Source organism: Ipomoea triloba, chromosome 1 (assembly GCF_003576645.1).
Source record: "Ipomoea triloba cultivar NCNSP0323 chromosome 1, ASM357664v1".
Taxonomy (NCBI): domain Eukaryota; kingdom Viridiplantae; phylum Streptophyta; class Magnoliopsida; order Solanales; family Convolvulaceae; genus Ipomoea; species Ipomoea triloba.
In genome coordinates, this window is record NC_044916.1 from 10218913 (window position 1) to 10244886 (window position 25974).

A 25974-nucleotide genomic window follows, 5' to 3' on the forward strand; every position below is an offset into this window, starting at 1 on the left:
GTTACTCCACCTCTCGAGCACTTGAGCTTTGATCACCAAGCCCGCCTCAAGCCTCAGGATCTTCACTAGACAGCTGCCAGGTTACTCCGCCTCTTCTTGCTTAATCCAAAGCAAGGACCTTTGGTTGTCACAGTTGAGTGTAACAAACTCCAATCTGACCAAAAGCTATCGTTGAATCAATTTCGATGTAGAGCAGCTTCGGTCACCTTCTAGATATGTGGCAGTTTAAGCTATGTAACTCTCTCAAACACTAAGATGTGTTTTTCTCGCTGTATTGAATATCTGGATGATATTCCAAATTGAATGCTTGCACTTGAACGTTTGAATCAGACACCTCTTTAGAATTTCGAATCAACCAACCTCTCTTTTTTCACTGTGTCTTCACGTCCTTATATATGAGAGTTTGAGGAATAATTCCGTTGGAGGGAAAATTATTCCGTTTGAAATCTGTCTCCCATGCCGATCATGGGTCTTGCGTATTTTCAGCATTTTTCATGGAGTGGTGGTCTTGTAACTTGAACCTTTTGTCTGGAAGTGAATATTCTATATTTCACTTTCTTGAGTCCATGCTCCACTTTCGTCTTTTGGTAAAAGTTACTCTTTTTATATTCCCATCATTCTTTGTTTGTGGGGAATCAGACCACTTCAGCATTGGTGTACCTTTTGACCGTTTGTGGTGGAAATCTGATGTGTCATCCATTTCCGTCCATTTTGAAAACTCACGTTCAGCACCTCTTCATTATTCTATCTCCATGATATTCTTCTTCTCCAAACTTTAAGTATGCTTCCTGACCGTCATTCAGCATTACTGGAGAAGTGTCAGTTTATCGAGACCAAGGTTGATGTCTCGATTTTTTGATGTCTCGAACCCAAGCATCGAGAGGTCTACCTCTCGAACTCTGCTTATGTCTCGAACTGGATTGCTGTAACGAGAGATCCTATCTCTCGAACTCTGCTTATGTCTCGAGACTTAGTTGATGTCTCGCAGACCCTTATTCCTCCAGAGTTGTTCCGTGCCTTCTTCTGATTTGTCTATAGGATTACAACACGAGACTTCTAAGATGTTCAAACAAATTTACCTTGAGCTTAAATATTTTCCGAGTTGAGCTCAAAGTTACCCGGTTGTATTTTCGCTCTTGGTTTACTTGTCAAACTTACAGTGTTTTGCCTATGTATCGAGACTTGGGGATTTCTACTTAACAGTTGGTATCATCAAAACCTATTACATGATGTTCCTAACACTCTTATTTCGAAGTTCGTGTGGGTCGATTTTGTCGGGTGGGTCGGATATTGCACATGCATACTTTCAACATCATCAATGTTTTCTTCAACAGATATATGTTTATTTGCTAACCTCAACCAATCCTGTGCACACACAAGTGCCTCAACAATTTTAGGAGTTAGGGAACTCCTAAAGGCATCTAGTACCCTACCACTGGTACTAAATGTTGATTCTGATGCAACAGTAGAGATAGGAATAACAAGTAAATCCCTTTCCATTTTAGATAACACAAAGAACCTATCACAATTCAGCTTCCACCATCTGAGAATGTCAAAAAAATCCTCTTCATCCACAATAATCTCAGCCAAATACACTTCCAACTCAGTTATTTTTCCTGGACAAATCCCCACTCTCCAATCTTTGTTTCTTAATTTGAGATTTCAATAATGATTGAGGTCTCCCAACAGAAACATAATCAAATGTTATTGAGGGAGCAGATTTGCTAGAGTGTTCCTGAACATACTGGACAGGAAAACATGCAACATAATCTTCAAACAACTCCTTAAGGCAACAATAACCTTATCAAACATTTATTTACCCTTTTCCTCACCAAATATCTGGTTAAACTGAATGGGCATATATTCTATTTTGTCCCTGGGGTCTAAGATATTTGCATAGAATATTAGAAAATTCATTTTTTCAGGCTGACCCCAATACTTATCAAACTTTGCCCTCATATTTGTACCCATCAGCTTAACACTACCATCAGCTTCCACCATATTTGTCAACAACCAAGATAGATCAGAAACCTCAGAGAAAAAGGTATTAGAAGTCACAGACAGTGAACCAGAAATCCTAACAGTCATTTCATAAAAGGATTTCAGAATCTTAACCAAATTAGCAATAGACTCCCAATCCATGAAGTCAGGTATATTTTCACTTAAATCAGCTTTAAATGAACTGTCATGATCTTCATACACTTCAAATACTTTATGAAATAACAAAGTAGTATGAAGTATCATATAAGTGGAGTTCCACCTTGTAGGAACATCAAGACACAAAGAATTCCTAGCTTCCACCCCAATTAGATCAGTTAGATCCCTAAACTTTTGTACCCTAATAGGTGAGCTCCTCACATACCTAACAGCATCCCTCACTTTCTTAACAGCACTGTCACATTCTTTCAACCCATCCTGTACCACCAAGTTAAGGATGTGAGCAATGCACCTCATGCGCAAATACTTACACCTAACAGTAGTACAACCCCAAGACATCTACTTCTTTTTCAAGAAACCTAGGGCAGTACCGTTGTTGGAAGCATTATCAACTGTCACACTGAAAATTGATTTTAGACCTCAGTCCAAAAAGCAACTTTCTAAAGCCTTTGCAATACTTTCCCCCTTGTGGGAATAAATAGGAACAAATGAAATGATCTTCTTTTGGATATTCCACTCACTATCAATGAAATGTGCAGTTATGCACATGTAGTTTATTCTCTAGACTGAGGTCCAAGTATCAGTTGTGATACTGACACTAGGGTTGTCAAAGTGGGCCAAAGCCCACGGGCCCGTGAAATAGCGGGTTAGGGTTAAAAAAAAGTTGGCCAGCGAAATAGCGGGCTGTAGGCCTAGCCTATATATATATATATATATATATATATATATATATATATATGATCATAATCAGGTGTGGCCACCCCTTAACGTGCAGTCAGTGCGGCCGCACCACTATGTATACAAATATACACCACTCAATGTTAGAAAATGCACTACACAAATATGCATAATTAGGTATGCATCACTAAAAAACACATCACTAGGTATGCAAATATACACCGTTAGGGGCAGGGGAGTTAGGTGCATTATTTTGGGTGTGTGGTGTGTTTTATGGTGTTTTTGTGTTTTTTTATTGTGGTGCGTTTTCTAACATTGAGTGGTGTGAACCGCACCGCGAAGACAAAATTTGTGAAGCTTGCCAAAAGGGTAAGCAAATTAAGTATTCGTTCAAGTCCAAGTCTCATGACACCAATTCTAGACCCCTGAGTCTGTTGCATATGGATATATTATGTCCAATCGACCCTGTCAGCCTAAGTGGTCGAAAGTATATCTTAGTGATAGTAGATGACTACACGAGATATACTTGGGCGCTATTCTTGAGAAAGAAGAATGAGACCGAGAAGATGTTACCCGAATTGTTGAGGCAACTTCAAACAGAAAAAAGGTACGAGCATAGTTAAGATTCGATCAGATCAAGGTATAGAATTCGTCAACAAAGTGATCCAAGACTTCTGCAGTCAACATGACATTCTACATCAGCTTTCACCGCGACAAAATCCGGTGATCGGAGACGGCTCTAGAAGTTGTCGGCTTCGAGCGGAAAATTGAGAATGGTCGCCTCCATGGAAGGCAAGCAAAGTTTCTGGTCGCCTTCCTGGAGAAGGCGACCATTTCTGATCTGCTCGCCAGAGATGGTCGCCGGCGATTGGTTTTTTAATTGGAAAATATGCTTGAAATCTAATGACATACTATCGCAAGTCACTAACCTATTTTTGGGAGTTTAATTGAACCTTTAAACTGTTTAGGTACCTAATTGATTTTTAAGTAAAGTTTGAGGGCATCCTTTTTCCTATTGTATGTAAATTTTGTTGGTCAGTTGTCACATATTCAGTGGCATTTTGGTCAATACACACAAATTCATTCGCCATCTCCGTCCACCAAGTTTTCTAAGCGGGCCAAGCCATTGCCCAAGCAACCTATTCCTTCAAAATTTCTCCTCTTTATTCTTCTCATCAATACGCTCATGAACAATCTGCAAGCTGATCTCACTGCTTATCTCGGGTATGCGGATACACTACGAATTTAATTAAATTTTTTTTGTGTGTGTTTTATTCTTTCATTTGTTATGGCCTGTGGAGCAAGTATGATGCTGTTTCGGTTTTGGATTAATATTTTTGAATTTTTTACGAATTAGGTATTAATGCAGGGAAGATTTTTGTAAAGTGAAGTTGTAAGGGGGCTAAGAGTCGGGCTCTTGGTCCCCTGCGAGTATGGAGATTTGAGTGAAGGCATTTCGATTCAGAGAAAATGAGTTGTAGACTAGAGAGTTCATTTATTGGCTTCCCGCTTACGCGTAATTTGAATGGAAGGAAAAGGGGGAGTTTGGGCTATAGGAATGTAGTAAGGATACCGAAAAGGGATACTTACAAATTTAAATGTTCCAAGAAAGATGACTGGATATCTCGGGGGGTCAACTTTACACATTATTTTGGGAGAAACGTTCAGTTGTTATGGAAGAATTTTGCCCTGAGAAGTGGGGGATTGATGTATTCTGTTAAAGAGCCTTTGGTTCTAAGTAAGAGCTTGGTGAAATCTATGGTTCCGATATGGCAGGAGAGATTACTTCTCCTCCGATCTCCTGCCTTTTATGTTGTGGTATCTGGATTTTTTTTATTGTTCTGGTATAGTCTGAGGAAAGCCAAGAGTTATGCTGAAACCAAGCTTTTGCCTTCTGTTTGCGCATCATTGAGTGATTATATTCAGCGTGATATAGACTTAGGTAAGGTGCGGGGAATTTCACCTTTAAGCATTACTCTGGAGTCATGCTCGATTGGGCCTCATAGTGAGGAGTTTTCTTGTGGGGAGGTTCCATCCGTGAAGATACGTATTCTGCCATTTGCTAGTTTGAGGAATAGAAAGATTGTGATTGATGCAGTCTTATCAAATCCAAGTGTTTTGGTAGCACAAAAAAAGGATTTTACTTTCTTGGGGATACCCTTTTCTGAAGGCAGTCTGCAGAGGCATTTGTCTGATGAAGAAGGAATTGACTACCGTACAAAAACTAGGAGGATTGCCAGAGAGGAATCTGCTGCTCGCTGGGCTAGGGAGAGAGACAATGCAGCTAGGGAAGCGGCAGAGAAGGGCTATGTTGTTCGGGAATGGATTTCTTGTTTGTCAGAGGGTGACTTCACCAAGGATGGCGTTAATCCTCTGGAAAAATTGGCCACCACAGAGTCATTCTTTTGTATGGATGAGAAACTGCACTGGAGAGCTCGGCATGCTGTGGACACCGGAGGGGAATATGATATGAAACATGCAGATCTAGAGAAAGCATTTGGTGTCAAAATTCCTCCTTCAGGGGCTACATTTTGGTCTAGAATTATACCACCTTCAGTAAAGCATAAGTTCAAGAAGGCCAATGGAAAAGAGTTATCTGCAGCTAGTGTTGCAGCTAAAAGAAGAATTTTAGAACGTAGTGCATCAGCAGCTCGCATATATTTTCAAGCTCTATCTAATGGGAACTGCGGAAACTGTACTCAATCTTCTGGAATTTTTGAATCAAAAAGTGATGTGAACTCTCTGGTAAAAGGTGATGGGGGTACAACTGCTGTGTCTGAAGAAGGTGTAACCTCAGCGGATTATGCTGAAGGGATCAAAGGTGCTGATAACACAAAATTAGAATTGTTCATGCATGATTCTACGAGTAAGGAACTCAGGCAAAACTTGAAAAGTGAAGATATCTGCGGGAAAATTCTTGGAGGTTATCTTTTGCTTGGAGAAAAACTTGACAGTGGTTGCATTGGTAGTATAAGGATCTTGCGTGATCCTTTTCTTTTTACATTGAGTAGACTGTGTAAGACTACAAATCTTAGTGAAAAGTTATCAGTGATGGATGTTACCAGATTGAGAGAGACCAGCAGGCGTGATATAAATTGTGAAGAATTAGGAGTTCATATCATAAATAGAGATTCTAGTGCAATTTGGGAATCTAACTGGTCTACTGACTTGGTGCAGGAGTCTCATTCTGGACCTTTGGGTAGTCAAGGAGACCAAGAGGTTGGGCTGTTCAGCCTAAAATCAGTACTGAACAACATGAGAGAGGCTGTTTGTCTTTTGATTACTAATCCTCTGAATAGGCCGAATTTGGAGATGGCTCCAAGAATGGAGGATATTTCTGAGCTTGCTGAAGATATTGAAGAAGATGTGGTAGGCATAGAAAAATCAAATCCTGTAATTCTGGATTCTGTTCATTTCAGGGGCGGTACCCTAATGCTGCTTGCATATGGTGACACAGAGCCTAGGTAATCCTTTCCTGTACACTCCCAATACTCTATTACCTTGTTCCTGGTTTTTATTTTTATTTTATTTTATTTAATTTTTTAAAAGTTTTATTTGTGAGGTGTAATTGTGAATTTTTGAAATACTGTTTCTATTGAAAAATAAGGATTTGAATGCCTGGTGGGTGGTGAATAGGCACTGTCTGCCAGTGAGACCAAATCTAATATATGAAAACAAGTGGAGAGAATATAGTAATGTTGTAAATATTATGTTGTTGTTAGCATACATAGGAGTGCATGCCTATGTATTTATAGAAGACAAAAGACTCCTAAACTAATACAGCCTAGGTTTATTCTCTGGTTAGATGATAATCATCCAACCTTTAAATTCAATGGTGTAGCCAGGCACTATATGTAGTATAATTTTCTAAGACAGTAATCACTAGAGTATTGTTTACTATATTCTTGAATAGAAATGTACAATTTGGTAGATCTGATATTAATTTTCATTTAAAATATCTTTCCATCAACTTAAAAATAATATAGACATTTTTTACTAACCAATAACAACAAAGTAAATTATAGAAATTCTCAATTTGAGAGAAATAGCTTGCTTCATAATCGCATTGGACAAAGAGGAAGAGACAAAAAAAAGGCAGTGTAATTCATTATCGGATTGGGAAGAAAGTCAGAAAGAAAAGAAAATAAGAGAGTCCAATATTTCACTCTCACGTATACGGAACCTTTTAAACTTGGCACGACAAAGCAGAAAGAAGATTACAATATGTCAATATTATAATTAGTCAATTTGTTTTACTTTTTGCTTTTAAAAATTGCATCAAATAGAGGATGAAAGAGAAAGGTCTTTGGAAGTTGGAACTAACATAATCTAATGTAGCTAATCTTGAAAGATGACATACCACTGTATAGACCTATAGCAATACTTGATGGAGGGTGGCAATTAGGGGTTGTCATTCAGTTAATTTGGTTAATTTTGAACTAAATTAACTGAAACTGATTAACCAAATTTTCATTTTGGTGAAACCCTTTTGTCAAACTGAATTATAATTTACCAAATTAACTGAATCAAATTATATTTCAATTAAGAATTAACCAACAAAACTTCCATTGCATCATTTAGGAGAAAAAAATCATGTTGGAAAAAAGCAACATTGTTTTAGGGAAAAACAATGATGTTTTGTGAAAAACCTGTTTAAAATACATAAAAGTTTAAATGTAAGATGTATGACATTTTTTTAAACATGTAGTCCCACATCATTTTGGTGAAAGCCAGCTTAGATACAATAGATTAGGAAGTCTAAACAGGCATCATTTTTGGGATAAATATATATGGTTTATTACATGCATTGATATATATTAGATATGCATGGTAGAAACATGCCTCGTTTCAGTCAAAACCCACACTGATTTGGCCTAAATACGTATAGGTAGATTATGAATCCTAAACACACATCATTTTGGGAGAAAAACACATGGGCTTGTGCTTATTTACAGAAATGCCAACGCCTCTTGATTTTAGACATAGATAACCAATTCACCATCCTTATTTATTTATTGTCGATTGACAACCGAGATTCATTCTTAATTTTCACAAGAGGCACCTTTTTTTACTTGATCTCGGCTCTCTCTCTCTCTCTCTCTCTCTCTCTCTATATATATATATATATATATATATATATAAATTGGAATATTGGATTTTTTTTTTCTATAGAAGCTATATAGTAATTTACAATGTTATAGAAGCTATATCAATATTAGAGAAGCTGCACTTCCAAGGGTATGGTCACCCAAATGGTTGCTTGTATATTCCACTTTGAACATGCTCTAGATAGTATGAATTTCATATGCCTTTATGTCAACATTGCTATATGCCTATATTGACTCCATGATATGGTTTACACCAAGATGAGCCCTTCTCTTTTGTGCAATATGATATTATTATTATTATTGTTAATATTATTGTTGTTGTTATATCGTTGTGCCTTTCATAGAGAGATGGAAAATGCCACTGGGCATGTCAAGTTTCAGAATCACTATGATCGTGTGCATGTACAAGTCAGTGGTGGGTGTAAGATGTGGAGGTCAGAGATGACATCTGAAGATGGTGGCTGGTTGTCATCTGATGTTTACGTTGATATACCTGAGCAGAAATGGCATGCAAATTTGAAACTTGTGAACTTCTTTATTCCGGTAAATTACTTTTTCATTGTTTTTGCCTAATTATGAATAAGTAAATTAAAGATGTAAAGAACTCAAAGAACTATTCTTTTCTAAGAAATGCTGAATTGGTTTTGGAGCATAATACTGAATTTTATGCCCATGTGCAGCTTTTTGAGAGAATACTGGAAATTCCAATCACATGGTCCGAGGGAAGAGCCAGCGGTGAGGTGCTTCCCTAACTTTCTAGGCTGTTGAATTTGATGCTACATCAGTGCAATCAAAAAAAGTCTTGCAATCAGCAGTTTGCTTTGTATTGTTTGTTTGACTTGTTTCATTTCGATGCCAAGATGCTGAATTCTCAACTTATAGAGTTGTAAAGCAGATTCATATCTTGCTGTTTTTGAGCAATGCTCTCATCATAGCTGCATTATTTGATACAGGAGATGACTTGTTTGTGTGAAGAATGACTCTTTAGTTGGTCAGAGGAAGCATTTTTTTTACATTTTCTGTTTCAAATGATAATGCAGTTAGGGATTCGTGTTGCTATTATGCTACATTCTTCGATAACATTTTAAGAAATGTTAAGTGGACCTTTTTGAAGAGGAAGGTATGTGTATGGTACTGTCTTATCAATTTTTATTTATATTTTTTGACAGGTTCACATATGCATGTCAAGAGGAGAGAATTTTCCTAATCTTCATGGGCAACTTGATGTAACTAAGTTGGCGTTTCAGATATATGATTCTCCATCATGGTTTTCGGTGTGTCCTATTTAAACCCATATCTGCATCAGTGCCACAAATACTTCATGGTTTTTCTTGTTCCTTTTATAATGTTGTTTCCTGTTTCAAAGGAAATTATTGTCAGTTTATTTGTTTTGTTGATGGACTTTATCTTTTAATTCCTACTCGAAATTGTTGCCTCTAAACTTCTCTCTCTAATTAATTGATTGACATTGGAAAGTGGAAACACAATTAGTCTGCCTACATTGTTATTTTATCCCATTCTAGGATGATATTGAGAGCAACTGATAGTTATATTTGTGAATATTTTGATGAACTGAAATCCTTTCAGGACTTCTTGCTTCTGGCTGTCTTTCTTCTCACTTTCTCTCTTTCAAACTATGCCTAATAGTTGCTATGCTTATGAGAATAAGATACCTACTTGGTGGATCAAATGTGTCTACATTTTCTTTTTTCAGGACATGTCTGCAAATTTATGCTTTCGTGCTCAACGTATATTTTTACACAACACTAGTGGTTGGTTTGGAGATGTTCCTTTAGAAGCTTCTGGAGACTTTGGCATTGACCCAGAGGAAGGAGAGTTCCACCTTATGTGTCGGGTATAGTCTTTGGGCTGTCTTCTGAAAGAAAGATACTGAACCATATTAACACTATCATTTGCTGTTAAAATATATATAAAAAGCTCTTTGGCTAATGAATCTCTTGCAGTATGAACATATACAAGTCTAAAACCTAAGTACTGATTAGTTCTGGAATATTAGTCCTCTCCCTTCATATTTTTTTTCTGGGCTTTTTCTGTCAGTAGTTTGTCAATACTTTCATTTTCTTTTATTAAAGATGATAGTTATCAGGTGTTCCCTTCTCTCTCCTTTAATTGTACTGATCTGTTTCTGGTTCATTCTTTCAGGTTCCTTCTGTTGAAGTAAATGCATTGATGAAAACTTTCAAAATGAAGCCTTTATTGTTTCCGGTATATTTTTTCTTTCTGTGGTTTTAGCTGCATCTCTCTTCAAACCTAAAGTCAAAATAAAGTTGGTCTTACTTTCAACCAAAAAGGACTAGTCACTCTGATATTCTGCTGCATTTATGTTGATGCATAACTGCATATTACTTCCCCTAATAAAATTTGTCAAGTTAATCTCACTCTGGACCATAAAATTTTGTAAAGATAATTTTTTGGCAGTGCATATTACTTATGAGGGTGAAAACCGGTGGCTGTTGTAACCAATTTTATTTGTCAAATAATGGGAGATAAAAATAAGCCATACATTCAATTATTAAAGCTGATAGAATAAGCTTCAGAGGAAAACAATCTAAATTACATTTTTAGTCAAATTGCTCAACCTTTGGCTGTTTGGTCATTGGTTCTAGCTCTGGAAACTATTTTAAATACAGAGTTAAGGATGCAGAAAACCTTGCACAACCGTGGAACATTTGTACACTTGGTTCAACCTCTTACATAGTAAAAGTTTCTGTTCCAAAGGTTAGAACTGTGTGCTTGATCCTGTGAATTTTCAGCAGATTTAGATGCACACTTATACATCTGTTTTGTTTTATAAAGTTTTATAGACAAAACAAAAAGAATTGGCTTCAAATGTTGGAAAACATATTCAGTTTTTTGTTTTCCATTTTTCTGTTTTCATTTTCTACAGTTTCCCTAGTTTTCATTTTCCATTAGAAAAAAACAAAAAACATGTTCATTAACATTTATTTTCCATATCATTTTCCAAGTTAGAAAATACGAAGTTATTTGAAATCCAATTATTTTCTTTATATTAACATACAAAGGTTAGTGATAAGTGAATAATATCAAGTTGCAGTATGGCATGCGCACGTATATGGGTTGGGTTAGGCAGGTGATGATATCTGAATTTTATTTTGAATATTGAATGTTTCTGGTGATATTTTTAAACATTGATATCCGAAATATTGTTGAATACTTTAATATGCCTGGTTTGGGCAAAAATATAAATAACGTCTAATTGTATGTGCGAGTAAGTAGGTTATATTGGGATACGTAGATGAGAATAAAGTAGATAGATAATGGTGGGTAAAGTAAGAAAAGATGGTAATAAATGAGTGTAGTGGTAGATAGATACATAGTGATGATAATGGTGGCAATGGGAAGATATGTAAGTAGAGAGGGGTGATGGTTGGGTAGATAGATAGATAGGTGGGTGATGGTTGGGTAGATAGATAGGTGGGTTGGGTGGGTAGGTACATAGGTTCTAGGGGTAGATAGATAGGTAAAGTAGAAGTTCGTAAGTAATGATAATGGTAATTATAAATGAAGTTATGTGTGTTTTTGTATTTGGAAAATAAGAAAAAAGTGTTCTCCAAATTCTTTTCTTAAGTTGGAAAAATGGAAAACAATGTTAAGAAACACATTTTTTGTTTTGCATTGCTTGTCTTCCAGTTACTAAATGCACCCTGAATTTGGAATATTTAGGTCAGGAAAACTGGAACAGCAGGAATATTTATCAATGCACTTCTCTCATACAGTATTGTTTGACTTAATTTGAGTTTCACTCATTGGAATGCAAATACTGATTTGAAAAGTTGCATCAAGAGTGATTAATAATTAAGGCAATTACATCCTCTGGTGCTATTGCGAGGATGCATCTCACTTTTGTTTCAGTTCTTATTAACATGATGAAGCCACCTTATGCATGCCTGTGCCTCTATACAAAACCTGGGAAAAGCTTTAGTTTTGTTATATTTGTTTTCATGGAGCAGCATTGGGGTTGCTTTACTCTTCATTGGCTTGATGCTAACCACTCTTTCCTTTCCTTCAGATAGCTGGTTCAGTAACAGCCGCATTCAATTGTCAAGGTCCCTTAGACACACCAATTTTTGTGGGGAGCGCAGTTTCTAGAAAAATAGCTCATTTGGCCAATGAACTTCCTGTATCAATTGCATATGAGACAGTGATTAAGAATAAAGAGGCTGGTGCTGTTGCTGCAATGGATTGTGTTCCATTCTCATACATCTCAGCCAATTTTACTTTTAACACTGACAACTGTGTAAGGGGATTAATAATAACTACAATTCAGTGCTAAGTTTCATTTTTATGCTTTTTACTTGAGAAATATTAATAATAGGACCAATCCATGTATTTTATAGGTTGCTGACTTGTATGGAATCAGAGCTAGCCTTGTTGATGGGGGTGAAATCTGTGGGGCAGGGAATGCATGGATTTGCCCAGAGGTGATTACTCATTTCTCATGTGCGCGCACACACGCACACAAACATGTATTGGCATAAAAGCATTGAACAACATTAAATGCAATGATTGTACTGTTATCATTTCTCATACTTTCTTCTAAGCATCAAATTTAGAGCTCTTAGATTGAATAACTAAAGTTCGTTTATCTTGTCTTAAGTTGTTAGACATGCTGAAGATCAGTAATTCTCTCATATAGTAACTCAAGCTTTGAGTTATTATGGTATTGAATCTTGTAGTTGCACTGTCTTTTTCTTGTTACCTGATGTTTTAGGGAATTTGCAATTGTATAAAAGTGTTTGTGCCATGAATTGAATAATGCTTGCAGTCCTGGCACTGAGAACTCAATCATTGCAAATGCAGGGTGAGATCGATGATACAGCAATGGATGTAAACTTTTCGGGCAATTTAAGTTTTGATAATATCATGGATCGCTATGTCCCTGATTTCCTTCAAGTGATGCCCCTTCGGTTAGGTGTTTTGAATGGGGAAACAAAGCTTTCTGGGTCTTTATTGAAACCGTACGATCTCTTTACGTATTTTATATTTGCTAAATATCTTCTGTTCACATATCCAGTCAGATTTTGCTAAGATGTAAACTGATAGACCCTTGTGGTTGTAGACGGTTTGATATCAAATGGAATGCACCTAAAGCTCAAGGATCACTCACTGATGCTCGTGGAGATATCATACTTACACATGATTACATAACTGTCAATTCCTCATCAATAGCTTTTGAATTGTATTCAAAAGTTTTGACATCTTATCCAGACAAATACTGGTTGATTCCCAGAGATTATTATGAGAAGACTGCCCTGCCTATTGTTGTTGAGGGACTGGAATTAGATTTACGAATGCGCAATTTTGAATTTTTCAGTTCAGTCTCTTCTTATGCTTTTGACTCACCTAGGCCGGTGCATCTGAAAGCAACCGGAAGGATTAAGTTTCGAGGAAAAGTTGTTAACAGTTTGAGTGCTACTGATGAGCAAGTCTTGCATTCCGATATGGAGTCAGAATATGCTGTAATTAAGGATAACAATGGTTCACATATTCTTTCTGGTGATGTTTCAATTTCGGGTCTCAAGCTCAATCAGTTAATGCTGGCACCTCAGTTAGCTGGAGTGTTGAGCATGACAAATGAGGGTTTAAAGGTTTGCTCCAATATCTTTTATATTTTATTTCTTAGACATTTTCTTCATTGATTGATGCACACAGTTAGATTACATTTAAAGCTGTTCATTATTAATCTAGGTGGAATTTCCTGTTCTGCCATGTATAAAATGGTTGCACGAGTATCTTTGTTAAAGCTAGAAAGATTCTGATACTGTAAAGATCTATAGTAGTTTTACCTTCATACAGTGATACAGGTTTCTGGTTTCAAATGACTACTGAACATGTGATATCTCTGAAAGAAAATAAATTCATTTTGCAAAATTGAGGTTTGAGTCCACAGAGGCTAAATCCCACAGAAGTTCAATTTCTGATGACTGTCTATGCTGCAGTTGGATGCCACAGGTAGGCCAGACGAAAGTCTTGCAGTGGAGATCATAGGGCCTTTTCAGCCACTTTCTGAAGAAAATATTATTGGGAAATTGTTCTCTTTTTCCCTCCAGAAGGGGCACCTGAAAGCTAATGTGTGCTACCAACCTCTGCATTCAGCTAATCTGGAGGTACTCTCTATTTTTAAGTATCTAGGACAGTTATTTCGGACTCTAAATGAATAATAGACATTTCTGCTCCATTAATGCAACCAGATACGGAATCTGCCTTTGGATGAGCTAGAGCTTGCTTCTTTGAGAGGAACAATTCAAAGGGTAAAAGTTATTTACTGTGGAATATCTTATCTTTATATAAGAACAAGAAAATCCTAAATTCCTAATTGATTGATTTGAATTCTTGTTAAACTGGTCTGCGTTATATACTTATTTAGAGATATAGTGATTTCCTGGCCTCCTGGGTGTTGAATGAATTAAACATAGTCTACAAGCTGACCTCTTTTAGTATGTGGCATGCGGTTTAAAAATGCTTTAAAAAGATTATGTTAAGTGTCATGGCTATAATATTTGATACCAACTCAATGCAGCTGCTGTAACCAGAGCATAGTTCCTTTCATCAATACAAGCATTTTTCAGGAATTTCTGGGAAGTAGCCACCAAGAAATTGAGAACAAGACTGAGAACTTGATTACAAAACCCTCTATGCATTAATTACAAGTTCCATTGTTAGTTTCAGTCATGATCTGGGCAAAATGTCGATCATCTTCTGCCTTCTGGTGAATAGCACCTATCCAGCTATTCTTCTACAATATATCTGTCCAAATTAATGGCATTGGGAATTAATTATAGATTCCATTGTTAGTTTCACTCCTTATCTGGGCAAAATGTAGATCATCTTCTAATGAACAGCACCTGTTCAGCTATTCTTCTACAATATATTTGTCCAAATTAATGGCATTGGCCATGAACAACAAATATTCTTCTGAAATTTTATCCATCAACATGGATGGTGTGGGTCATGGACCCCTTATTTGCTTGGAATCCTTGGATATTCATTTTAAGCAAATATATGATGACATTTTCTTGCTAAGTTATGCTGTTTTAACTTCTATTTTCATGTGGAGAGCTATGAGGATTGCAGTGTGTACTTTGCTCCTTTTCCTTGTCATCTCCTCTCCAAGCCATTTGATAATTGTCAATACATTCAATGCAGTTCCTGATTTATAATGTTCATTTCCTGTATTTTATGTCATAAGAGTAGAACTTTATCCTTCTTTTAGGCAGAAGTTCAACTTAACTTTCAAAAACGAAGAGGTCATGGTTTGCTGTCAGTTCTGCGGCCAAAGTTCAGTGGCATGTTGGGTGAAGCTCTTGATGTGGCCGCTAGATGGAGCGGGGATGTAGTAAGTATATGAACAATTCTTCTGAAAATTTCTTTTTTTCTTTTTTACTTGAATAAACAAGAATCATAATTTTTCACAAAGTGAGTTCCCAGGAGAAAATTCTGTTTTGTTTTTCAGTTAAAAAAACTGGAAAATACATTCTGAAAGAGAATTCAGTTTTTCTTTAATTAACAGAATTCTGAATTTACCTGTGTATACTTTCTCAATTTTTGTTTTCCATAATAAAAAGTATTGGCACTTCATATTGATAAACCTTGACACTGAATCCAAGCTTTTTAATTAAAAAATATTTATGCTTTTTTTATGCTTATATTTCCAGATCTTTGTTTAGTCAAGCTAAGAGGAAAATGGAAGATTTGAATGAGCATTTGCCTGTTTGCAAATAATTTTGTATTGCCTAGCTGTAGTGTCTTTTCTTTCATTTGACATGTTAATAACTTATTAATCTGCCCTAAGAGGAATGCTTGCTTAATACTTCTAGTAATTTCCTTACAGTTAACCCACTAATAGAATGCTTGCTTAATACTTCTGTTTGAAATCCCAAAACTCAAAAGATGTTTACATTTCATTATCCATCAAAGACTAATCAAAGAAAAAATAGGTGATAAAAATGAACTCTCACCATCAAATTTGGTTTTTCATTTATCATTATTGGTAAAGGTTTTATAATGCATTCTTGTTAATATCAACAACTCTCTTAGCTTTCTTTAACATTTAAATAAATTAATGCTTGATATTGATCTGGTTCTTTTTTGTTAGTGGAGAGGATTGACAATTTCGTCATGCATGAATGGATCACATCTTTGGTATATTGTGTCATGAACTCATGATACCCGGGAATATGGACATTCTTTTTAAAAATAAATAAATAAATTCCATTACGAGTTATATATTCTCTTTTATGAAATCCAATGATATGATTGCCTATTGCCACTTGTGCAGATTACAATTGAGAAAACTATTTTAGAGCAGAGCAACAGCAAATATGAGCTTCAGGGTGAATATGTCTTGCCTGGCTCCCGAGATCGGAACTCATCTGAAAAGGAAGGAGGTAGTTTGTTTCATAGAGCAATGACTGGACATCTGGGCAGTGTGATATCTTCCATGGGTAGATGGAGGATGAGACTTGAGGTTCCAAAAGCAGAGATTGCTGAGATGCTTCCACTTGCACGGCTTCTCTCTCGAAGTCCAGACCCTGCCGTTCAATCTAGATCAAAGGTTAGCAGTTTTCTTGTTTGTGCTTGCCATCAGCTTGTGCCTATATACCCATGGAATCATAGATGATGTGCTGTAATTGCTAGCACATGCATGCTTGTGTGAATGGGGTCAAAGACAGAATTAGGACTGCTTCGCCAATAATTGACAATAATAGGAACGTTTTGAAAGCTGGACAAAAATGGGAAAAGCTCATTTGGGACATGCGTTTGAGGTCAGAAACGCATGTCCCATTTGCGTTCTGTTTTTTTATTTTTTTTCGTAATACTGAATCCAAACACAAGTGTTACTTGCGTCTGGAGTATTTTATACTCCTACCACTTGCGTTTAGTGTGTTGTAGTACATACGAGAATACGCACGGAGATGCGTTTCTCGTATTATACGAGAAACGCATCTCCCACGTGCGTATTCTCGTATGTAATGGAATACACTAAACGCAAGTAGTACTTGCGTGTGGAGTATAAAATACTCCAGACGCAAGTAACACTTGCGCGTTTGGATTCAGTATTATGAAAAAAAAAAAATAAAACAGAACACAAATGGGCCATGCGTTTCTGACCTCAAACGCATGTCCCAAATGAGTTTTTCCCATTCTTGTCCAGCTTTCAAAACGTTCCTATTATTGTCAATTATTGGCGAAGCAGTCCTATTTCTGTCTTTGACCCTGTGCGAATGTGCCTCTACCCCCCAAATGAGGCTTGTCTATTTCTCCCGTTTTAACAATTAAAGTGAAGAAAAAGGGTTGGTTGGAGCAAGATTTATGGATGCATAAACCTTTATAAATTTATGTTGGGGAGCAATGTATTTACTTTCTGTAGCTAAATCATGCATGCATTTCATTTGTAATTTGCAGGATCTTTTTATCCAAAGTTTGCAATCAGTGGGACTATATGCAGAAAGCCTTCAAAAGCTGCTTGAGGTACTTACAAGTAAAGTCTTCTTTTTCGGTGTACATGATTAATCTGTCATCTATGCATGTGAGCTGTTGAAAAATCTGCAATCTATTTGGTACTGAAGGAAATGATTTACATTCCAACCTGACATGCTTGATGATTCGCAACTCAGGAAATTCGTGTTCTTTTTACCCCCTTGGATGAAGTTGTCCTTGAGGACTTCAATCTTCCAGGTTTGGCTGAACTTAAGGGTTGTTGGCGTGGGTCTTTGGATGCAAGCGGAGGAGGCAATGGAGACACAATGGTACCTTAAACTTGATTACAGAGCAAAGTATCCTTTGTTTTATACCCTTCAATCTATAGGATCAGTTCAAAAGTTCTTGAGAATCCAATGATGGTTTGTTGTTGTAGCCTCATATTAGTAATTGAAAGTTTGCTTGTTGAGCAATCTGGGTGTTTATGTAGGCCAAAATAATTTGGGTGCCTAATGATTATATTGTTTGCTGCTGTTTTATCTTGATATTCACAACATTATTCAATAAATTTCTTTGCAGTAATCTTCTGAATGCTTGTTTACTTATTCCTAATAAACTGATTTTGTAATTGCCAAAAAGTTGATTGTGAATGTTCTCCCTGTGTGAAAAATGCATAGAGCATGTTGTTGGTCTTTTGATTCCTTTGGCATCTATCAAAAGCCATGTGCTTTTTACTTAGAAAATGAAATGAGTTCAGTTTCCAATGCAAGCTCAATCCATCAAATTGATTTATGCTAAATTGGTGTTAGGTTCCAAATTCAGTATTTTTCACTTGAATCTCAGTACTGAAATTTTTTAATGACTCTTTTTTAGGCTTTTCTTGACAAATTAAAGAATCCATATGATTAAGGAAAATATCACCAATAACTAAACTTTTTAATGGCTAATGTTCAAGGAATATAAATTCTTAGCATATCCTTTAATTGTTTGGTGACATTACAGGCAGAGTTTGACTTTCATGGCGAAGAATGGGAGTGGGGGACCTATAAGACCCAGCGTGTTCTAGCAGCTGGTGCATACAGCAATAATGATGGTCTGCGGCTAGAGAGAATCCTTATACAGAGGGATAATGCCACAATACATGCAGATGGGACTTTGCTGGCACCAAAGACCAATTTGCATTTTGCTGTTCTGAACTTTCCTGTTAGTTTGGTTCCTACATTGGTTCAAGTCATTGAAACTACAGCCACTGAAGCTGTTCATTCTCTGCGACAGTTTTTAGCACCAATAAAGGGCATATTGCATATGGAAGGGGATCTGAGGGGCAGTCTTGCTAAACCAGAATGTGATGTGCAAGTAAGGCTTCTTGATGGCACCATTGGTGGAATTGATCTTGGGCGAGCTGAAATTGTTGCTTCCTTAACTCCTACATGCCGTTTCCTGTTCAATGCTAAATTTGAACCAACCATTCAAAATGGTCATGTCCACATTCAAGGAAGTATTCCTGTAACCTTTGTTCAGAATAATGATTTGGAAGAAGATAATACAGAATCAGATAAAAATGAAGTGATGTGGAAGCGTAGTTGGGGCACAGGTAGGAGTAAAGGACCTACAGATGAAGGTAGTGATAGAAGAGGGCCTAGAGAGAGAAATGAAGAAGGTTGGGATATTCAGATGACAGAGAACCTCAAAGATTTGAGCTGGAATGTACTGGATACAGGAGAAGTAAGGATAGATGCTGATATCAAAGATGCTGGCATGATGTTGTTGACTGCATTATCTCCTTATGCCAACTGGTTACAAGGCAGTGCTGAAGTTATGCTTCAGGTAATTCAAAATTATTATATCTTAAAGTCTAGATTATGCAGAGATGTTGAATCACAGTTGATAATAAAGGTCATGCATGGGTTGATTTGAATTCTCAAAAAATTGTTCCCAATTCATGAGATTTCTTTTTCTAAGCCATGCATCTTTTTTCCCCCTTCTTTTGGTATCTATATACATGCCGTCTGTAAATTTTATAGGTACGTGGAACAGTTGAACAACCAGTACTCGATGGATCTGCATCTTTTCACAGGGCAACTATATCTTCACCTGTACTTCGAAAACCTCTTACCAACTTTGGTGGTTCTGTTCTCGTGAACTCAAATAGACTGCGCATCAGTTCAATGGAGGGCAGGGTAAACAGAAAAGGGAAACTGTCTGTGAAGGGTAATTTGCCGCTCAGAACAGGTGAAGCATCTGCTAGCGATAAAATTGACCTAAAATGTGAAGTCTTGGAAGTACGGGCAAAGAATATCTTTAGGTATTTTACTAAGCCTTTATCATGTAATCTCATTTTGTGCTGTGGAAATTCTGTGTTAGTTCTGATCATTGGTAGGTATCCCCCTTCCAACCCAGTTTTCTGGTTTCAATGGCAGTGATTGATATGAAGCATGTATATGGACATTTCTTGAGATCATTCTTACATTTTTCCAGTTCATCCTGTATTCATTAACATACATGTCTTTTCTTACTCCTTTTCACTTTACTTTTAATTCTAAGGAAAATGCAATTTTAGTTCCTCAATTGTTCCTTGCTAGTTGTTTTAGTCCCTAACATTTTACTGTTGCAATATACACCCCTAACTTTTCAAAAAAGTTGCAGTTTTAACCCCTGGAGCAACAAAACTATTAAACTCTATTAAAAAATTTTACTTAGTGCATGTGTATTTTAGTACTTTTTAATATTTCTTCTTTAATTATAATCTTGTTTAGTCTCGATATTTCATTTGTAAAATAAATAACATGATTTTAACTGGGCTGTGTAGGGAAATAGGGAAGATGTGCCACAAATGAAAAGGAAAATTTTAGGAAAGGTTGTTAATTTTCTATTTTACAGATAAAAATATCAAAACTGACAATGTTATAAAGAACAAAAATAATAAAATTTTAAAATAATCATGTATTAAGTAAAATTTTAATAGAGTTTAATAGTTTTGTTGCTTTAGGGGTTAGAAATGCAACTTTTTCAAAGAGTTAGGGGTGTATATTGCAACAGTAAAAAGTTAAGGACTTAAACCTCTAGCAAGGAGCAATTGAGGGACTAAAATTTTATTTTCCCCTTTATTCTATTGGTTCTCTTATTTATTATCCATAAACATACATGTATTTGCTGCGTACTCCTTTTTACTTTACTTTTTATTCTATTGGGTCTCTTATTTATTACCTTTTGAAATGATTTGTCTGCCATTCATAGTTTTCTTTTCTTGAAATGGTTTCCATTGTTATAGTGGCCAGGTTGATACTCAAATGCAAATAAGGGGCTCTGTATTGCAACCAAACATTTCTGGAAAGATTAAATTGAGTCATGGTGAAGCATACCTACCCCATGACAAGGGCAGTGGAACTACTCCTTTTAATAGAGGCACAACAGATCACAGGACACCTCCTCCTGATGGTTTCGATCATTTGGTTGTCTCAAAGTATGTTTCACACTTTCTCAATCTAAAGCCTGCTGCCTCCAGCATTCAGTTTCATCAATCATCAGGTAATGAAGCATCTGACCCTTGCTTTTAGCCTTTTACACATTGATAATAAATGCTTGAATTGAGGATGCCTGGGCATGGGTGATGAGGTTGTGGAAGCATTTCACCCTATTTTTCCATTTCTGCACACTGCTTGTGCTTGGTGATTAGAACTTAGAAGTTGATTTTGGTTTGCAAGAAGGTCAGTGTTAATATTACCACAATTATGATAACCAAGAGTATTGTAACTTGCACCAATTTGGGCATGACCTTATTTGATCCAGATACAAGTTTTCCAGTTTATTTCATGTACTTTTGCAAATACTGCTCATTTTCTGTATTTTTTTTCTTGGTAAATCTTTTCTTAATCTGTGAAATTTTACGAATCAAAGGGATGCTTGCTATATATAAGGGATATCACATGTATTGTGTTTCATACTCTTTACCAAATGTTCTTTTGGCTGCTTTAGGGAGACATGTCTCATGTTCTTGATTGTTGTTACTTGTGTTCAATGATTAAAACTGTGTTTTATATTTGCTATTTTACTTACAGGTAAACATGCTGAAGCTGATAAGGAAATGGTGCAAATAGACAGCAATCCTAAATTTGATATCCGCCTCTCTGAGTTGAAGCTTGTTCTGGGACCAGAGCTGAGGATAGTTTATCCTTTGATCCTCAATTTTGCTGTCAGTGGAGAGCTTGAGTTAAATGGCATTGCTCATCCAAAATGGATAAAACCTAGAGGCATTCTGACCTTTGAAAATGGCAACGTCAATCTTGTTGCCACTCAGGTTAATCTTTTTTAAGTGTTACTATTGGTGCTGTTGCTTTCCATAACAATAAAATGAAAAGTAGTTGTTTCTTTCCATGACTTAAGAGCAACCACAATAGAGTTTTTGGGGTGGGTTTTCTCCTTAGGTGGAGGGGAGAGAGCATGAGGTGGAGGGTAGAGAAGGGAAGACAGAAGAAAAATGAATTTGCAGGAATTGGGTTTTATGTGGGGCCCGCAGAGAGGAAAAAAAAAAAGAAAAAAACCTGGCTGGTGCGCATTGGGCGCACCAGTAGCGCCCAGTGGGTGTGTTTCACGCCTTTTGTTGTTGTTTTTTTTCTTTTCTTTTCTTTTTTTTTTTTTTCTTTTTTTCTTTCTCTCTCTCTCTCTTTCATTTTTTAACCCTTTTCCTCCTCTTTCCCATTTGGCAAGAAAACCTAACAAAATTTCTACACTATTGAGGATGCTCTAATTCAGAGTCTGCAAGCTTTTCCTTCTTTTTGAGTGTTCATTTTTATGATCCATTTTTATAGATGTACTCCACTTTGTTTTCTCTTCTTTCTCATACACTTGGGTTTTAAATTTTAGAGAAAATATGTGATTTGGACAAACTATTGTTGTTTCTCTTGTAATTAGCACTAATGAATGAATTGAAATAGATTTAACGGAATAATAAGGAAAATAGAACTTATAACTGGAATTAGTGCATAATGTTCTTAACAATTTCAATATCTTATCTAATTTTAACCTATTATATCTGCTTTAATTCTGATTGTTCTGCACTTGTTATCTCAAGTAGCTCCTTTTGTCTCAAGTAAAAAAAGACGGAAAGCAAATGGTAAATCCGAATTCGTACTATTTGAGGCTGAAAGGAAATTTAAGTGAGAATTAATTGGAGGGAATTATAATTAGTCAAATGAATACATTTCGGTTTTGGGAATTTTTGAAACCAAGACTATTTAATAGTGTAACCAATGGCTTCATTTTTGTCATTTTGATCCAAATGGGCTGCAGGCGGACAAAAGAAAAGAAAAATAAATATTGAGTGTAGAAACCATTGCTGTTTAACTTCAAGCTTTTGTATAAACTATAAAATGCATGATACTGAGTATGATATTTGATATCTGTTTATTCATTTTTCTTAATTTAGGCAAGGCTTAAGCGTGATCATCTAAACATAGCGAAATTTGAGCCTGAGAATGGACTGGATCCAATGATGGACTTAGCCCTGGTTGGTTCAGAGTGGCAATTCCGGATTCAAAGTAGAGCCAGTAAATGGCAGGACAAAATAGTTGTGACATCAACACGCTCTGTGGAGCAAGATGTCCTGTCACCCTATGAGGTATTTTTTTAAGATGCTTTTGCTTGTTCTTTTGTTTTTAAATCTTCCACGAAGGTAGTCCCAACTTAGAACTTACTATTCGACTAACTTCAACCATGGTTGCAGTAGGCGCTAGCCACTAGTCGAGCGGTAGACTAGCGCCTAGGCGGCAACTTATAAAAACAAAAAAATAGTGCATGTGTGTGGGTGTATGTCATATATTATACTATATATATTATATATACATCTCTTACTTCTCTTATTTATATATTTAAATAAATTTAAATATATATAAATATAATAAAAATTTTAACAAAGCCGACTCGCCCGAGTTAACTCAGCTAATTCTGCCGAGTTGGGCGAGTTAACTCGGCCAAATTCGACTGAGTCGGCTGCCAACTCGGCCCAGTCGGCCGAGTTAGGCGCTAGGCGGCCGGCCACCTAGGCAGCCGCTCGGGAGCAATTCGCCTCGGCCTAGGGGCGCCTAGCGCCTAGGCAGCCGATTTTTGCAACACTGACTTCAACAACTGAAGAAAATTACACAAACAAAATTATAAGCTGGTTTTTTAACTGCTGACTGTTGCAAAAGGGGCCAGGAGAAAGTCCCAAGATCATGGTTCCCTAGTGGACAGGAAGAAGGATTCTCATGGCTTTCTCATAATGCATACAAAAGGATTTGACATGTTATCAAAATAGCCGTGGCATATTTTCTGCAAGTTAACATGAAATTTCTCTCTTGTATGCGACAAAGTCTTTTGCTTGTGCTCCTGATTTTTGTGAACTTAAACCCATCAAAGTATGGAATAGTATTCCTTAATAGCCTTCTGTAAATTATGCACTATTGATTAATCTCACATACAATCGCATATTTTTATGTCTCAACTTCAAATTTATATCAATATAGAAACTAGGTTAAAAAAAAAGTAATTATGCATTGTTGAACAGGCTGCAAGAGTATTTGAGAGTCAGTTAGCTGAATCCATCTTAGAAGGTGATGGGCAGCTAGCTTTTAAGAAGCTTGCAACTGCAACACTGGAGACACTGATGCCTAGAATTGAAGGGAAGGGTGAATTTGGACATGCTAGATGGAGGCTTGTTTATGCACCTCAGATTCCAAGCTTGCTGTCCGTTGATCCCACTGTTGATCCCCTTAAATCTCTAGCCAGCAATATTTCATTCGGCACTGAAGTCGAAGTACAACTGGGGAAGCGCCTTCAGGTGCATGATTTTCTTAATCTTTCCACTTCAAATATTTCATTTTCTTCAAGTATGTATACCAGAGAATATTCCTACAACGCTCATATATACCCCCTTTATGCCCACTAGTATCAAAATCCTTGCAGACAGAAGATATAGAAACCGTCCAGAAAAAAGAAAATAGATTTCCCATAGTGAAACCCAGCTTATGTATTAAGTGCTCATGCACAAAATTAAACTGACCCACTCACTTGTTATACATTTCACGTTCTCTTTTCATTTATAGTTATGAAGTGGTTGCTTGTCATAAAAAATTCTTCACTTGGGAAAATAAGGATGAAATTTTAGCCAATTGGACTGAGATGTTTTGTGCAATGAACATGTAATTACATTACCGGCATGAATGATTTAGTTTGGTGATCCTTTAATTTAACGAATTGAAAACCTTGCAGGCATCGGTGGTTAGACAGATGAAGGATTCGGAAATGGCAATGCAGTGGACTTTGATCTACCAACTCACAAGCCGTCTGCGGCTACTGCTGCAATCTGCTCCCTACAAGCGTCTGCTTTTCGAGTATTCAACTACATCACAAGACTAGCGTAGCCAGCTAGAGTTTTGCAACGTGGTCATCACAATTATGCTTTAGGAGAGGGTAAGTTGTTTCTGTAGAAAGTTTAAACTGTAAAGAAAGAGAGAATAGATGAAATTGTTATTCTCTTTTCATTCATTTCAAGATTAAATGAAATGGGCAGTCATAGACAGTGTAGATGATGTAAATCAAGTGTAAATAGCTAGCATAATTTTTTTTGCTCCTTTAAATGAATGAGCAGAGCATTTTAATAGTTCTCCCTTAAAACTCTCTCTGTGTGTAAACAGGATATTCCTGACCCATGAATGTAATCTGGGTGTTTTTAACTGAAATGGTCAAGTTTCCAAAAATAGTGACAATAATAGGAAGCTTTTAAAACTCGTACAAAATTAGAAAAAAATTCATTTGGGACTTGAGTTTCTTGTCAGAAATGTAAGTCTCAAATTAGTTTCTTACAATTTATGAAAACATTTTTTTTAGATGGCTAACATGAAACACTAGTGGCGCTTGCGTTTCTTGCAATATACTCTTATCCGTAAAGATACGAATGAGATATGCATGTGGCACTTGTGTTTTTCGTACACTATGCACTTGCGTTTCTCTTTCGTTCGGCTCTAGTCAGGAGAGATACACTCACTCAAGTGGCACTTGTGTCTTTTCTTACCATTAGAATTTTTTTTTTACGGATTAGAGATCCACTTTTCTCATATTTGAAAAAATCACGAAGTCATCTATTTTGATGTACTCTAATTGGGTAAACATTCATATATCTCTTTGTTAATATATTTGAAGCCATCGGATTGTGAAGAAAAATAGGAATTATTCCAAGAAGCAGTTGTGCTATGCTTATAGATACTTGGCGTAATATATTTGCCTTCCCTTGCACTGTTTTCTCCTCTCCAATTAATAAATACGGCGTAAGTTTATTTTCAATCTGATTTGATCGATTTAAAAAGCTTAGGACTAAAAAGGTAAAAAGGTACTAATTAAGAATACAAAATTTAAATGTTACTCCGTACAATTTATTTGTATGAAAAAGCAACAATTCAAAATATAGTAGATAAATTTTTACAACTTACAAAATGAATGTTTAATGATATAAAAAACATGTCGTTGAAGAACACTAAGAGAAAAGATTAACAGTTGTTGAGGTGCAACCCCTACTACAAAGAAGTCTGATATACAA

General features: G+C 36.3%; 1 protein-coding gene across 1 annotated transcript; it reads left to right on the forward strand.

The window, feature by feature from the left end:
* Positions 1–3942: 3942 nt before the first annotated feature.
* On the forward strand, positions 3943–25058 carry LOC116028693 (protein TIC236, chloroplastic). The gene is made up of 24 exons (XM_031270487.1): positions 3943–4059; positions 4193–6299; positions 8288–8486; positions 8624–8683; positions 9113–9217; positions 9658–9798; positions 10107–10169; positions 11995–12222; positions 12323–12406; positions 12786–12943; positions 13045–13573; positions 13925–14092; positions 14177–14236; positions 15199–15321; positions 16264–16539; positions 17391–17456; positions 17603–17734; positions 18408–19232; positions 19430–19710; positions 20677–20933; positions 21464–21702; positions 22831–23022; positions 23947–24219; positions 24651–25058. The coding sequence occupies exons 2-24, from the start codon at positions 4306–4308 to the stop codon at positions 24795–24797; spliced, it is 6600 nt and encodes a 2199-aa protein (XP_031126347.1). The 5' UTR covers positions 3943–4059; positions 4193–4305; the 3' UTR covers positions 24798–25058.
* Positions 25059–25974: the final 916 nt, after the last annotated feature.

Bases quoted from the DNA above. Each gene is read 5' to 3' on its own strand.
- LOC116028693 (XM_031270487.1), top strand. From the start codon at position 4,306: ATGAGTTGTAGACTAGAGAGTTCATTTATTGGCTTCCCGCTTACGCGT. The intron at 14,237-15,198 runs GTAAAAGTTATT...TCCTTCTTTTAG, and splicing joins TGAGAGGAACAATTCAAAGG to GCAGAAGTTCAACTTAACTT. The intron at 21,703-22,830 runs GTTAATCTTTTT...TTCTTAATTTAG, and splicing joins TCAATCTTGTTGCCACTCAG to GCAAGGCTTAAGCGTGATCA.